The following is a 16,884-nucleotide window of genomic DNA, read 5'->3' as shown; positions in this document are numbered from 1 at the left end:
GCTGAACAAAGAGACCTTGGAGTGCAGGTTCATAGCTCCTTGAAAGTGGAGTCACAGGTAGATAGGATAGTGAAGAAGGCATTTGGTATGCTTTCCTTTATTGGTCAGAATATTGAGTACATGAGTTGGGAGGTCATATTAAGGCTGTACTGGACATTGGTTAGGCCACTATTGGAATATTATGTGCAATTCTGCTCTCCTTCCTATCAGAAAGATGTTGTGAAACTTGAAAGGGTTCAGAAAAGATTTACAAGCATGTTGCCAGGGTTGGAGGATCTGAGCTATAGGGAGAAGCTTATTAACATAGAATCCCTCCAGCATGGAAACAGGCCCTGTGGCCCAGCAACTCGACACCGACCTTCTGAAGAGTAACGCACCAAGACCCCTACAATTATTACTCTACATTTACCCCCGACTCATGCACCTAACCCCACACACCACTGAACACTAGGGGCAATTTAGCATGGCCAATCCACCTAACTTGCACATCTTTGGACCTTGGGAGGAAGCCAGAGCACCCACAGCAAACCCACACAGACACAGGGAGAATGTGCAACTCCACATAGACAGTCACCCAAGGCTGGGATCAAACCAGGGTCACTGGTGCTGTGAGGCAGCAGTGCTAACCACTGAGCCACTGTGCTGCTGTTTTCCCTGAAGTGTTGGAGACTGAGGAGTGATCTTATAGAAGTCTATAAAATCATGGATAGGATAAATAGACAAGGTTTAGGGCGATAGGGGAAAATTTTAAAAGGAGCGTAAGGGGCAACTTTTTCATGCAGAGGGTATTGTGCATGAGTAGAATGAGCTGCCAGAGGAAGTGTGGAGGCTGGTGCAATCACAACATTTAAAAGGCATCTGGATGGGTATATGAATAGGAAAGGTTTAGAGGGATCTGGGCCAAGTGCTGGCAAATGGGACTAGATTCAGTTAGGATATCTGGTTGGCATGGATGAGTTGGGCTGAAGGGTCTGTTGCCTTGCTGTACATCTCTATGACTTTAAGTCATTGGACGGAAAGTTAACTCTGTTTCTCTCTCCATACATTTGCCGTTTGTGCCTAGTTTCTCCAGCACTTTCTGTTTTTAGCAGTTCAAAGTCACACAACACCAAGTTATAGTCCAACAGGTTTATTTGGAAGCACCAGCTTTCGTAGGCACTACTCCTTTATTAGGTAGTTGAAGCGCTTATGCCTGAAACATCCACCTTCCTGCTCCGGCTCCTTGCATACTGACTGACCTGCTGCGCATTTCCGGCGCCACACTTTTGACTCTGACCTCCAGCGTCTGCAGCTGAGGACTTTCTCCTTCCAAATAAACCTGTTGGACTATCACCTGATGTTGTGTGATTTTTAACCCAGTCCAACACGTTTTTACAAGGATAGCCTTAACTACCAGAATAGCATCAGGATGGGCCGAAAGTCCTCCTTCATCGTTCCCTGACGAGCTTCTCGAGAGCTGGCTGAGGGTGATGAGCTGAACAATATCTGTGTGAATACATGCCAGGCAGAAATCGAATGGCCCTTTTTCAGTGCCGAAGGTCTCTCGGACTGTAACAGTGCAGACAGGGCTCAGGGATTATTTTGAAGGAAATTTGATAATATACTTGAGCAGTCAACAAGTATGAGGCAAACGACTTGTCTGATTTGTAATTGGCTGGTGACAGACTCACACTCCCTTGCAACCACAAGTTTAATTCAATTACTTTCCTTGCAAATCACTCCAGTGTTTGGACATCTTCGCGCGGCGAGCACCTTTACCAGGCTGATTGCATCATTTGGATGTTTGCACAGAAGGCAAGTTATCTCACAGCATTGCGGCATCTCTGTGTAAGTGACTGGCAATAGACGTCGATAGGAGACCGAGGTGTTGAAATTATGAGAGCTCCTTGCAAATGGAGCACTGATTAAACAGTTTGTTTCAGAGCAAATGGTGTAATCTTTCGCTAAATGGTAAAACAAACAAAGCCGCTTGATCATGGCCCATCTCTTTGCAGTCTACATTACAAAAGCCCAGAAGAGGAGAGGACTGCATTAAGTAGATGGCATTGAGTATTATCTGCTAGTTGCAGCATTGTCAGCGGAGACCAATACACAAACGGCCGAGCCCCCCCCCCCGTCTGGGTTTCTTAAAGGGCTAGCCCACACATAACCTGGTGTTGTGCATCCCAGACCAACACCGGCATCTCCAAATCAAGCCCACACATTGTCAACTTGTGCAACAGCTAAGGAAAGGGATACAGCATGAGCCAAAATCATTACTAATTACTTTTTTTTTAAAAAGTGAAGACTGGAATGGAATCTTGAAAATAGAGACGTGTATTTTCTTTTACTTAGGCTTAGCTAGAGACTAAGATGAGAATTTACTCTTTCGAGAAGTTACTATGAACGTAACACATTCCTGTTTTTACCTCCAGTTTCAAATCGATTGTGAATTAATTTAAAACAGGCGGATGAACGTAATGCTACCCCAGAACTGGCTACTCTCGCCAATAGCAATTCCAGGTTCTCAATCAATTTTTTTTTTCATTGCAGGTTTAATCTGCATTGTTTGATCTTTGTTTTGCAAGTTTTACATTTATCCGAAAGAAAATGGATATTGCTGGCAGCTGATCTGATTATTATCATTTAATGAAAACGCAGACACAGATACATGGGCACACATATACTGACATACCCAGCCACACATAGACCTACATAGTCACATGGATGCAGGTCCATGCATAAAACAAACACAAACGTATCCTGATTTAGAAACGGAAATAGAAACACACAGATTGATCCAGAGGCACACATTAATCTACACATATACAAACATATAGGTAGATACACGAAGACCGATATATGCACAGAAATATATACGTAGACACATAAACAGTCACAAACTACAGACACGTCCATACATGTGCAATGACATACAGAGTATGTGCATATAGGTTGGCAGACATAGGCGAACACAAAACTGTAAATTGACTACGGACGCACACTGGGTTATAAATCACACAACACCAGGTTACAGTCCAACAGGTTTATTTGGAAGCACTAGCTTTCAGAGCACTGCTCCTTCATCAGGTGGTTGTGGAGCAGGACCGTAAGATAGAATTTATTGCAAAAGGGTTACAGTGTCATGCGGCTGAAATATATTAACAAGCTTAGATGAAGTCTTTCATCTTTAAGAATGGTTTTGCTAGTTTTGGTTCGTTAATATGTAAATTTTGGAACACCTTTTTAAATCACATTCTCAAGATAACTTCATCTCAGCTCAGACAGTGCATTCAAGGTGTGAGGTTAAAGTCTGTCTGTGTCCCCATCTTTAGTATATTTCTAAAGTGGGATTTACAGTATCTTACATGGGTTGGCTGTAGATTATGCATTCTTGAGCAAAGTAAGATATAATTCTGCAAATACAGATTCACCCCATAAACTTATATGTCTGTGTGCTGGAGAGACAGTGAGTGTGTGTATGTGCGTGTGGGTGTGAGTGTATGTGAGAGTGTGTATGTGTGTGTGTAATTTTGGTACAGTATGTCTGTGAGTGTGATTGGGTATAGTTTTGTAAGAGGGTGTGTGCGTGGGTGTGAGTGTGTGTGTGTGTGGGGGGGGGGTGTATGTGTGTATGAGAGAAAGCTTCAGTATGAGAGAAAGTCTGAGTTCGTGTGTGATGATGTAGGGGTGTGTGTGTGTGAGGGGGTGTATAGTGCATTGGAGTTACCTGTGATATGGCATGAACCATAGGTCCCAGTTGAGGCCACCCTCATAAATACCGAACTCGAAATAGAACCAGGACTGCAGAGCTGGAGATGAGAGTGGAGAGTGAGGTGCTGGAAAAGATCAGCAGGTCAGGCAAGATCCGAGGAGTAGGATCAACGTTTCGGGCAAAAGCTCTTCATCAGGAAATAGAACCATTTTGACTCAAGATGGGGACACGGACAGACTTTAACCTCACACCTTGAATGCACTGTCTGAGCTGAGGTGACACATTTTGTCAGAAAACCAGAAGTTATCCTGAGTATGTGACTTTATTTTAAAAAAAAAGAGTTCTGTAATTTACATATTAACGAACCAAAACTAGCAAAAGCATTCTAAAATACGAAAGGCTTCATCCAAGTTTATTTAATATATTTCTGCCGCGGAAAGCGAGTGCCTCCAAATAAACCTGTTGGACTATAACCTTGTGTTGTGTGATTTTTAACTTTGTCCACCCCAGTCCAACACCGGCATCTCCAAATCACGCAGACTAGCACTGACATATATACAACCCTTCTGTTTTTCTGTTATTCCCTGTCACCCAAGAGGGAGCTTTGAAACAATTGTAGGTCTCAGAATCTCTACACAAGACAGTTAGATCTGCTTTCTGGATAAGAGTTAACCGGTGCATTTTGAAGACCTTTCACATAATCTGTTTTCATTGTGAGGAGGTGCCGCTGTTGGACCGGGGTGAGCAAAAAAAAATCACACCACACCACACCAGGTTATAGTCCAACAGGTTTATTTGGAAATATTCGCTTTCGGAGCACCGCTCCTTAGTCAGGTAGCTCCGAAACCTTGTATTTCCGAATAAACTTGTTGGACAATATCCTGGTGTTGTGTGATTTCCAGCGCTGTTTTCATTTTCAACCCCTGTTATTGTTTATGAATGGGTTCCCGTTTTGAGTTTACGAGAATAAGATTGACTCTTCCAACATCAGGCACATTATCTCAGGCACAAGTAATTTAATCGCCCATTTGGATTCTTTAGGGCATTCTATATTTGATACAAAAAGGCAAATTACACCATTTAAAAGGCATCTGGATGGGTACACGGACAGGAAGGGTTTAGAGGGATAGGGACCAAATGCTGGCAACTGGGACTAGGTCAGATTGGAGCAGCAAATTACTGCAGACACTGGAATCTGAACTGAAAACAACAAGCGCTGAAGATCCGATGGATGCTGCCTGAACTGCTGTGGTCTCCAGCATTTTTGAAAATTGTTTTCTTGGTCAGATTGGGATATCTGGTCGGTGCGGATAAGTTCTATTTCGGCTCTGTATGACTCTGTGGGTCTATGCAATCTGGTAGTGAAGTCATTGAATTTTGGGTTTAGTCTCTGCCATGCGTTCCAACCAAGATATGAATTGGGGTTATAGACCATACTGTTTTCAGTATTGTTTCACGATTTATGCTCAGACTATACTTGGGGGAACCACTCACTGGAAGGACACTCATTTCCTTTGCCTAGAGAACGACAGTCATTATTTCTCGTTGTGTGGAGAACAAATGAAGGAGTGATCTCTTACTCATGTTTTTCTTGAAAAAATGTATACTTTCTTGAAATTGCTTGCAAATCGTACAAATTGGTTTATCAGAAGCACCTTGTGTTCGAAATATATTAAACTTGACTAAATTTACATTTAAAACGAGTAAAAAGTAGTGTTTCAGAAATTGTACAAGAGGCAAGTACTGCGGATGTTGGGAACCTGAAATTAACCAAAAAAAAAGCCACACAGAAAGCGCTGGAGAAACTCAACAGGTTTGTGGAGAGAAAATCAGAGTTAACATGTTCAGTCCAGTGAAACTTATAACGTTAATTCTGTTTCTTTCTCTTACAGATACTACCAGACCTACTGGGACTGTCCAGTAATTGCTGTTTGTTTCAGATTTCTAACATCCGCATTTCATTGTTTTTTTAATTCGTGTTAAGTTTCGAAGTAACGTTGCCAAGACTATATAGATGGCATTTTAAAAGTCTTAAAAATACACGGAACTCACGGAACTAAACAGGCTCAAATCCTTTACCATCTAAAACTTGGACACAAACGAGAAAAAAGACAAGCATATAGAAGAAAGTTAAAAATCACACAGCACCAGGTTATAGTCCAAACAGGTTTAATTGGAAGCACTAGCTTTCGGAGCGCCGCTCCTTCATCAGGTGTATCTCAAATCGTGACATAGAAGAAAAGTTGCCCAAAAAGATTTTGAATTTCCTGATCTTTCGAGTTCTAACCCCTTTCTTTTCAAAGAAAAATTCCTTGTAGGTTTGACAGTCTGTAATAGGGCTTATCGGGGGCGCAAATCAAGGCATACAGTGGAGTTACCTCCCCTTCGACAAAGGCGTTAATGGGTTTCTCCCAGCCTCACATGCTGAGACAGTCTCTGTGAACGTCAGTCTATTTATTAGTCGCCAGGTTCCTTCCCAGGTTCGGATGATATTTTGAAGCCGGCGGTCAGGACAGTGAAGTTGTTGAGACAAAGAAAAGGAAGATTTAAGAGACAGAGAGAAAAGCAACGCGTGCACACACACACAGACACACACACACAGACCCACACACAAACAGACACACACACACAGACCCATACACACACAGACACACACACACAGACACACACACACAGACCCACACACAAACAAACACACACACAGACCCAAAACACATACATACACACAGTCTCTCACACACACACATATTCCTAGAACATCTGAATGTCAATGATAGGCCGGCTTAGTCACTTACAGGTTGGTGCCTCTGAACGGTTCAAGGCGGAGAGGACTTTGGGTTAGACTGTGGGCTGTTTCTGGAGCTAACTCAGGGCAAACCCTTGGACTGATAAAAGGGAACTCTCTCTCTCACACACACACACACAACAAACACAGGTTGGCGATCCATCGCTTGTGTGGACAAATATTTACCTATTTGTTTGGATTGCTTGTAATTCCCTCCACTTAGCCGCAGTCAGCCTCCGATTTAAACTGGGATTCAGAGAATGTGTGTTTGCGGCTTGAACTCCTGAACAGAGTGGTTTTACCAAAGGGGCTTCTCCGTTTATCGCACACGCCGGTAGGAGAGAGAGAGAGAGAGAGAGACTGACTGACTGTGGAGCGAAAAACAACTTCCGAATTTGGTATTTACGAAAAAAAAGTGGGATTACCTCCCCCCCCCCCACCAGGAATTCCCCCAATCAAGCTTCTTGAATCTATAACCTGCTTCTTCCGCCCTCCATTCAGGAATAACACCTCAAGGATGTCAGCTCTCACTTCAAGAGTGTTATACATGTAAGTTTAAACTTTTTTTAAACCTGTTTCACCGCGTTGTACAAGATTCACTGAAACAATTTCGCTACCTGAGCTGAATTTCTCTCTGAGGAAATGTTCCACTTACTGACTACATCTTCTGTTTCCCTCAATCCCACCTCCCCACCCCCTCTCTGTGCCTACAGATGCCTGAATTTACTGACTCTGTATTCCCAAGTCCAGGTGAGAGATGGCATTTAATATTTGTTCTCTGTGCAAGTATGTACATATCCGCATTTCTGCAGATGTTAACGCCCTTCCCCACATCCTATTTAAATTGTTATATTAACGCTGCGTAATATTAATCAGGATCTCAGCGCGCTGGAAAGAGCATTAGTTATTAATGCAGCTGTAGCATCGTTTTTGGTAACTTAGGGGAACCGGCTTTTGTTAAAATCGCTGTGGCACTTCGGTTCTGATCTGTTTTGGCAGAATATTAGAACACACTGCAGGTAAGTTACATTGCTGTGAGATTGTGCAGACTTTTAAGTTTCTAAGCCAGTTTTTGGTGTCTGACACCAAACGAGGGTCTCTTTAAAATGAGGGCAGGCTATTTCTAGTGTGAATTTCACTGGAGAGATGGATGCATACGGGTGGACTGCAGTCGGTGCTGATATTGCAAGAGGTTGCTGGGTTCGGGCTACAAAAGAGTTGAAAGCGTGCCTTGCACTGACACCGCACAGATCGCAGAACACACAAAACTCAGACCTAAATGCACAAGCGGTACATGTAAATGCCCAAGTGACACGGTCAACCGCGCCAAACGGGTGGACACGAACCTCCCACACACACACACACACAGACAAAAGACAAGCAAAACATATATAATTTTATGGAACGCGCACACGCTGTCATATTTACAAACACATCCGAACATATGAACAAACTCACAGGCAACAAAGCAAAAATACTGGGGATGCTGGAAATTAAACAAAACTGTAGATGGTGGAGAAACTCGGCAGCACTTGTGGAGTAGAGTCAGATTTAAAGTCTTCTTCAGAATTGACGAGCCATTCCAGACTTCAAGCATTAAATTCTATTTCTCTCTTCACCAGCTGAGTTTCTCCAGCACTTTTCTGGTTTTTAATTTTATAACAAACAGTCAAAATCAGACAGTTCATACACTTTGAAGCAGACGCAGAGACACATACAAAACAGATACAGGCAGAGGCAGGGCTACAAACACAAACACTAACCCAATGATATTCACTGATTCACAAACGGACACAGAAACATAAGACCACTCACAGACACAAAGCCCGATGTGCCAACGCATGCATAAACGCACAGACAAAACACAAACACACAGGCAGCTAAATCCTTGCTAAATAAGAAAATTCTAATTGGAAATGCATGGAGGATCTACTGTGGGCAAGCAAGAGTAAAGCCATTAGGTGGTTTAGAAGACTCCTTGGTTTCTCACGCTTCCAGCAGACCGAAGAAGGAACAGAGAGTGATGTCGCTTTTACACCTTGTCTGAGTTTGGTTGAATTCTCTTGATTTTGTATGTTGACCTTGAAAATATGAGTTGTTAAATGTCACCCATAGTTAGGGCTGGAATGGGATCATGTTCACCCACTGAGCCGCTCTGTATTTTATGACTGAGTGCAGGATGAACAATACTATCTCCCCACACCAAACCTAAAAGAGATTGGGTCCGGGAACAGAATCAAAAATACGAGAACTCATCTTCATCGTGTCCATGACTTGGGGTAGACAAAGTTAAAAATCACACAACACCAGGTTATAGCCCAACAGGTTTATTTGGAAACACTAGCTTTCGGAGCGCTGCTCCGTCATCAAGTGGTTGTCATATTGGTAAACTCATAGTGTCCTTAGAGTTACATATCCCAAAGTAAGAGGTACAGTGTTACATAGCACATAGAGCAATACAGTGCAGAAACAGGCCCTTTATCCCATTATGTATGTACTGACCATGATTCTGAACTAATCCCATCCTCCTGCACATGGTTCATATCCCTCTATTCTCTGCCTGTCCATGTGTCTGACTAAATGCCTCTTAAACATTGCTATTCTATCTGCTTTCACCACCTCCCCAGGTAGCTTGTTCCAGGCATCTACTACCCTCTATGTAAAAAAGAACTTTCCTCACACATCTCCTTTAAACTTTCCCCTTTTAACTTTAAACCTACACCCCCTAGTATTCAACATCTCCTTCCTGTGAAAGAGAGCCTGACTATCCATCCTAGCCACGCCTCTCATAATTTTATCTACCTCCATCAAGGTCATCCGTCCGCTTCTGGTGTTGAAGATTATTTCCCTCTTTCAGAGGATCTTCATACTTTGGAACTGTCTTCCCCACAAGTGAAGGCAGGGTCAATGAGTGGATATTTGTAAGGCAGAAGGTTTAGAAGGATATGGGCCAAGGTGCAGGGAAATGGGGTGAGTGTAGGTGGACCAGTTGGGGACAAAAGGCCTCTCTCTGTGTTGTTGGACTCTGTGACTTTCATAAGATAAATTCTTGACTAACAGGGCAGTCCGAGGATAGTGTGGAGCTGAGGCCACACTTAGATCAGGAATGATTTTGTTGAATGGCAGAGTAGACTTCATGGGCCAAAACACTGAATCTGGTTCAAAATGAAAGCAGAAATTGCTGGCATCATCCATGGGATGAAAGCAGAGTTAACATTCTGAGTCCAGTGACTCTTCTCCTGTTTGCATGTTTGTCTGTTCATGAGGTGCTTTGGAAGAGCATTATCAGATGGAAGAGATAATACTTCAGTCAAAGACAGAAACTAATGGCTGCTGGTACTGGAAATCTGAAATAAAACCAGACAATGTGAGGAATGCTTATCAGGTCAAACATGGAAAATAAAACAAAGTTAGTATTTTAGATTGATAACCTTTCACCTGAGCTGGAAAATCCATGTTCTGACTGGAAGAAGGTCTTCAACCTGAAATATGCACTTAGCTAAGTTGCACAGGTAAACTTTAAATAGGGTGTGTTATAAGAAGACAGGGAGATGTTGAGGCAGAGATGTGGAGAGTGTGATGTGCATTTTTACTTTTATTCATTCATGGGATATGGTCTTTGCTGGCTGGGCCAGCATGGATTGCCAATTCCTAAATGCTATGGATGTAATGTCGGTGATCTGACCTCTTGAACTGTTACAGTCCTGGGGGGGGGGAACAGCTACACAGCCAATGCAGTTAGGGAGGGCTTTGGAGCCAGTATTAATGAAACAATGGTGATACAGTTCCAAGTCAGGATGGTGTGTTGCTCAGAGAAGGTGCAGGTGGCGGTATTTCCATCTTCTGCCCTTTTCCTTTTAGATGGAACTGGTCCTGGGTTTTTAAAGTGCTGTCAAAGGCATTTGGATGGGTAGATGAATAGTGAGGGTTTAGAAAGATATGGACCAAGTGCTGGCAGGTGGGACTAGATTGGGTTGGGATATCTGGTCAGCATAGACGGGTTGGACCAAAGGGTCTGTTTCCATGCTGTACATCTCTATGACTCTATGAATCATGATGTATTGTGGCTGTGTTCTTGGAGATATGACATATTATTGCTGCTGTATCAGTAGTGGAGGAACTGTTCGAGGACATGGGCTATTTTTTTCTGGATGGTGTCAAGCTTCTTGAGTTTTGGAGTTTCAGTCATCCAGGCAAATGAGGAGTATTCCATCACACTCCTGATGTGTGCCACGAATGTACTGGACAAGTTTTTGGAATCAGGAGGTGAGCAACTTGCAGCAAAGTTCTGAGCTTCTGACCTGCTCTTGGAACCATTGTATTTATGTGGCTGGTCTAGTTCAATTTCTGGTCAATGGTAACCCCAAGATATTGATAGTGGGGGGAATTCAGTGATGATAATGCATATTAAATGTTAAGGGAGATGGTTAGATTCTCTTTTATTGGTGATTGTCATTGCCTGGCGATTATGTGATGCCAGTGCCACTTGCCTGGATATTGTCCAGGTCTTGCTGCATTTGTACTTGAGGAGTCACAAGTGGTGCTGAACATTGTGCAATCAGTCCTGCCTGTGATGTAAGGAAGGCCATTGATGAAGTGACTGAAAATGGTTGAGTCTGGGACATTAACCTGAGAAGCTCCTGCAGAAAATTAGGCAATCACTTTGCTGGGGTTACTACAGGCCTCCCAACAATCAGAGGTAGATAAAGGAACAGATATGTATTTGATTTGATTTATTATTGTCACAGTGAAACATATTGCATTGCATGCTAACTGAACAAAACATACCAACGTAAGTCTGTCAGGATAATAGAACAGAAAGCAGACTATAGTGTTCCAGCTACAGAGAATGTGCAGAAAAATATCAGCTCTCATATATGAGAGGTCCATTCATAAGTCTGATAACAGCAGGGAAGAAGCTGTTCTTAAATCTGTCTTCAAACTTCTGTATCTTCTGCCCAATGGAAATGGGTGGAAGAGATTATAACTGGGGTGGGAGGGGTCTTTGATTCTGTTGGTTGCTTTCTTGAGGCAGCAGGAATTGCAGACAGCGTCAAAGGATGGACTGGGCTGCATTCACAACTCTCTGTAACTTCTTGCGGTGTTGGGCAAAGCAGTTACCATACCAAGCTGAGATGCATCTGGATAGGACAATTTCCATGGTACATCCAGAAATCACAGAGAGGTCTGAGAGGATCAGGGTTATAGTGGTAAGGGATTTCACTTATACTAACATTAATTGGGGTCACCTTGTTGTGAAAGGAATAGATGGGGTGAATCTTTTAACAGGGATCCAGAAAAGCTTTTTGTGCAAGCACGTAGATGGTCATACTAGCGATGGGGTAAGTGCTAGATGCAATCCGAGGGAATGAAACTGGACAAGTGGTTGCAGTTTCAGTGGGTAAGCATTTTGGGGATAGTGAGGTTAACTCCATGTTCCAAAGTCACTAAGGAAAGGGGAAAGGATAGTGCGGAAATTAAGTGTCAAATTTGGGGGAAGGTCAATTTCAGTATCATTAGGCAGGGTTTGGCAAACATAGACTGGGAGCAGTCACTTGCAGGTAAGTTTACATTTGAAAGTAGTATTGCAAGAATTCAGTGTCTGCATGTTTCTCTAAGAGTCAAAAAGGGTGGTGCATAGCAGGTCAGGCAGCATTCAAGGAGCAGGAGAGTTGACATTTCGGGCATAGCCCTTCATCAGGAATGTCAGGAAACCCTGGGTGCCAAGACATATCGAGAGTTTGAGAAAGAAAAAAGAAGCATATGTCAGGTACAGTGCATTAAAAACAGAATAGGTCCTTTGGGATGCAGAGTGTGTAGGGATTTCTTAAAGGGGGCAATGAACTATCTTTGGCAGATAGGGATTAAGGAAAACACCATGGCATTTTAAATGTATGTTAAGAGAATGGGGAAGAGTATGGCCCATTAGAGACCAAAGAGGCAATTTGCATGTGGAGCCAAGGATATGGGTGAGGTCTTAAATTAATATTTCTCACTTGCTCTACCCTTCGATCATGGCTGATATGTTTATCAACTCCATTCCCTCGCCTTATCCCTGTAATCTTTGATCCCCTTACTAATCAAGAGCCTATCTATCTCTGTCTTAAATGCCCTCAATGACTTGGCTTCCACAGCCCTCTGTGGCAATGAGTTCAACAGATTCACCACCCTCTGGCGGAAGAAATTCCTCCTCATCTCAGTTAGAAAGTGTTAGCCCTCTACTCTGAGGCTGTCCTCTCGGGTACTAGTCTCTTCTACAAGTGGAAATACCTTCTCCACATTCATTCTATCAAGGTCTCTCAGTATTGTCTAAGTTTAATGAGATCCCCTCTCATCCTTCTAAACTCCATCAAGTAGAGATCCAGAGTCTTCATTCCTTCTCATATGGCAAGCCCTTAATCCCAGGATCATTCTTGTAAATTCTCCTCTGGACCTCCCTCCAATGCCAACACATCCTTCCTTAGATATAGGGCCCACAACTACTCACAATATTCCAAATGTGGTCTGACCAGAGCCTTATACAGCCTCAGCGCTTCATCCCTGCTCTTATATTCTAGCCATCTTGAAATGCTAACATTGCATTTGCCTTCCTGTCCGCCAACTGAATCTGCATGTTAATCTTAGGACAGCCCTGAACTAAAATTCCCAAGTCTTTTTGTACTTCAAGTTCCTAAGCCTTTCCCTGTTTAGAAAATAGTCCACACTTCTACTCTTACCAAAGTGATGTACTGGGTTTCTCTGTGACCATTAATTAACTATAGAGTATGCCTGTCTTGTTATTTGTTTAATTGTCCACCACCACCAGTGGATGTGCAGTTCAAGCTGATCCTTGAATTATGGGATTGCTTCGCCTGATCTCTGGATCCTGCTTCTACAGTCAGCCGGGCAAGTAATCATGTGTTGTTGCTTCGCCAGGTTGACACCTCATTTTTCGATATGTCTGTTGTTGCTCCTGGCATGTCCTCTTGCATTCTTCATTGAAATGGAGTTGATTCGCTGGCTTGGTAGTAATGAAAATTTGAGGTGTTCCTGGGCTATTATGTTGAGACCTTAAGTGAGGCTGAATATGGCTTGCAGTAGATGAGTTGACATAAAGCTAGGGGTAGGCCATGTCATAAATTTGAAATTAAGCAATTTCACATGAAGCAATAATATTATGTTCAAGGAAGTCCAGGAGATATTTCCCTTCTTCTTGGGATTGCTGTAGTTCCATTAATGGCCACTACTTACTTCAAGTGCTGCTGGAACTACTGAGCTGCTGGCTAATGAAATTTCATCATGGCTGCCAACGGTGCATCAATGCTGTAGGACAGTTTGACTTAATATTGGCAAGGTGCCAGCTGATCCTTCCATGAAGGGGTTGGTTGGGGGCAGCTTGGAGGATATTACAAGGACTATACATCACATAAAACTCACTACCGCTCTCACAGATGCAAAATTGGTTGAGTGATAGGAAACAGAGAGTAATAGCTGCCAATCTTTGGGGGCAGGAGGAAGATTTAAATTGGTGTTCCTCAGAAGTTGGTATTCAATCCTTGATTTACCTCATGGATGTATAGATGATCTCATTCTTGGTGTGCAGAAATTTCAAATAACACAGAAACTCGCAGCCTTGCCAACTGCATGGGGGTGACATGGTGGTTCAGTGGTTAGCACTGCTTCCGTGCTGTACATCTCTATGACTCTAAATTGAGATTGTTTTACTTGGAGAGAAAAAGGCAAAGAGGTGATTGGATAAAAGTTTAAAAAACTCTTAAAGACATAGACAGTGCAGAGTGAGATAAACTATTCCTTCTTGTAAAAGAATCAAAAACCATAGGATGCAGGTTTAAAGGGTTTTGCAAAAGAACAAGTGTGAAGTGCAATAAAGCTTTTTTTTACACAATGAGTATTTCGAGTATGGAATTCCGGTGGAGGCAAGTTCAATTGAGACATTCAGGAAGGCATCGGATGATTATTTAAATAGAAACAATGTCCAGGGTTCCAGGGAAAAGACATCAAGTCAAAATGCTCAGAAAGCTGGTGTAAGCACGATGGGCCAAATAAACTCCTTCTTCTCTGTAACAATTCTGTAATCTGTATTTGTTGGGGAATTGAGTTCCAGATTTCCACTACCCTTTGTGTGAAAAGGTGCTTGCTTACATAACCCATGAATGATCCCCAGGAGGATGCACCTAAACTGTCTACAGCTTCGATTTGTCCTTGGAATTATGGTGTGGTTTTTCAGTTAGCAATGGGGCAACACCCTATGGTGTTTGTAACAAGACAATCACAAGAAAATTTACAGAGAGACCAACATCTGGATCAATATATGCTCTTATCAACCTAACTAAAGCCTTTGACAGTAACAATTAATCCATTCTACCAGTGTTTCCTCTGGCAGTTCACTCCATACACGCACCACCCTCTGTGTGAAAAGGTTGCCCCTTAGGCCATTTTAAATCTTTCCTCTCTCACCATAAACTTATATCCTCTAGTTTTGGAATCCCCTACCACAGGGAAAAGACCTTGTCTATTTAATCTATTTGTGCCCCTCTTAATTTTATATATCTCTATAAGGTCACTCCTCAGCCTCCGACGCCATAGGGAAAATAGCCCCAGCCTATTCAGCCTCTCCCTTTAGCTCAAACCCTCCAACCTTAGACAACATCCTTGTAAATCTTTTGTGCACCCTTTTAATTTTAACACCTTTACTTAACAGCATGGACAGCAGAATTGCACACAGTAATCCAAAAGTAGCCTAACCAATGTCCTGTACAGCTGCAGAATAACATCTCAATTCCTACACTTAATGCACTGACCAATGAAGGCAAGTGTACCAAACACCGTCATCACTCCCCAATCACCTGTGACTCCCAAGTCCAAGGAACTATGCATCTACACTCCAACAGGAGTTCAGCAACACTCGCCAGGACCTTACCATTAAGTCTATAAGTCCTTCTCTGGTTTGCCTTTCCAAAATGCAGCACTTCACATTTATTTAAATTAAACTCCACCTGCCACTTCTTGGCCATCTGAAGATGGTCTCGTTGTACTCTGAGGTAACCTTCTTCGCTGTCCACTATATCTTCAATTTTGGCTGATCATGCAACTCAGTCCCCTGTTCCCATTTTTCTCCCCATACCCACTTTAATCCCTTTAGCTCAAAGAAAGATATCTCGCTGCTTCTTGAATACGTTCAATGCTTTGGCCTCAACATTTTTCTGTGACAGAGAATTCCACAGGCTCACCACCCTCTGGTGGAAGAAATTTCACCTCGCCTCAGTCCTAAGTTGCCGACCCCATATCCTTAAGACTGCGAGCCGGTGCATGGACACCCCCGTGCAGGAACACCCTTCCCGTATTTAACCTGACACTTGTTTCCTGATTTATTTATTCAGTCGCGGGATGTGGGTGTTGTTGGCTCAGCTGGCATTCATTGCCTGTCTCTAGTTGAGAGGAGGAGGAGGAATCTCTTCACTCAGAGTGTGGTGAATCTTTAGAATTCTGTACTCCGGAGGGTGAGGGAGAATCAATCATTGAGTCCTACAGCACAGGCCATTTGGCCCAAACTAGTTCATGCCGACCAAAATGTCTGTCCATGCTAACCCCATACCCTTGCCCTAATCCTTTCCCAACCATGTATTAAATCCATGTCACTGAGTATATTCAAAAGTATATTCAAAAAAAGATTGATAGATTTGTTGGTATTAGAAACATCAAGGGATATAGAAATAGTGCAGGTAAGTGGTGCTGAAGTGGAAGATCAGATGTGATCTTATGGTAAAGTGGGCACAACTGGGCATCTATGCATTAGAGTGGTGCTGGAAAAGCCCTTGCGAAACGTCGATTTTCCTGCTCCTTGGATGCTGTCTGAACTGCTGTGCGTTTCCAGCACCACTCTAATCCAGAATCTGGTTTCCAGCATCTGCAGTCATTGTTTTTACCATCTATGCATTATGTCTGTGTGTGTTAATGATCAGCTCACCTGTTTCTAATGATGGGCAGCCTCTAATTAGTCTGGACACCCATTTAACTGCCTTGATCTTCGAATGGTACATGCGCCTCAATGGGCAACTCAGAATAATGTCTCAGTTGCAAAAAAGACAATGCAGTGCTCTCTCAGGATTGACTGGCAGTGTCAGCCTGGATTGTGTGCTCAAATTTGCAGAGAGGGGTCTCAATGCATAATCGTCAGATACAGGATAAAGGTTGATAATTCTGGGTATTTCTGAACAGCAATAGCCCAATTCTTGCAAAACACATCTGCACACTTTAATGCCAATCTATATTTATTCTCATCACGTATTTCAACATAGCACATTCAATTATCTTCGAAACCTCATACTTTCTAAATTAACTTACTGTGCAGACTCAAAAGCTCAGTTGCAATCTAAATGTATCATATTGTAGAGAGAAAGTTCAA

The 16,884-nt window shown here is 42.8% G+C and overlaps 1 protein-coding gene across 1 annotated transcript in view; it reads left to right on the top strand.

Moving 5' to 3' along the window:
* The first annotated feature begins 6,808 nt into the window (after positions 1-6,808).
* Positions 6,809-16,884, top strand: part of fgf24 (fibroblast growth factor 24) — a 120,928-nt gene continuing 110,852 nt past the window's right edge. Inside the window, exons 1-2 of the mRNA XM_043700927.1 lie at positions 6,809-7,028; positions 7,193-7,229. Coding sequence (XP_043556862.1) covers positions 6,997-7,028; positions 7,193-7,229 — 69 coding nt within the window. The 5' untranslated portion in view covers positions 6,809-6,996. The remainder of the gene's footprint in view (positions 7,029-7,192; positions 7,230-16,884) is intronic.

The sequence above is a fragment of the Chiloscyllium plagiosum genome, chromosome 1 (assembly GCF_004010195.1).
Source record: "Chiloscyllium plagiosum isolate BGI_BamShark_2017 chromosome 1, ASM401019v2, whole genome shotgun sequence".
Lineage (NCBI taxonomy): Eukaryota > Metazoa > Chordata > Chondrichthyes > Orectolobiformes > Hemiscylliidae > Chiloscyllium > Chiloscyllium plagiosum.
Note: the sequence above shows the minus strand (reverse complement) of the source record. Positions and strands in the feature narration are given on the sequence as shown.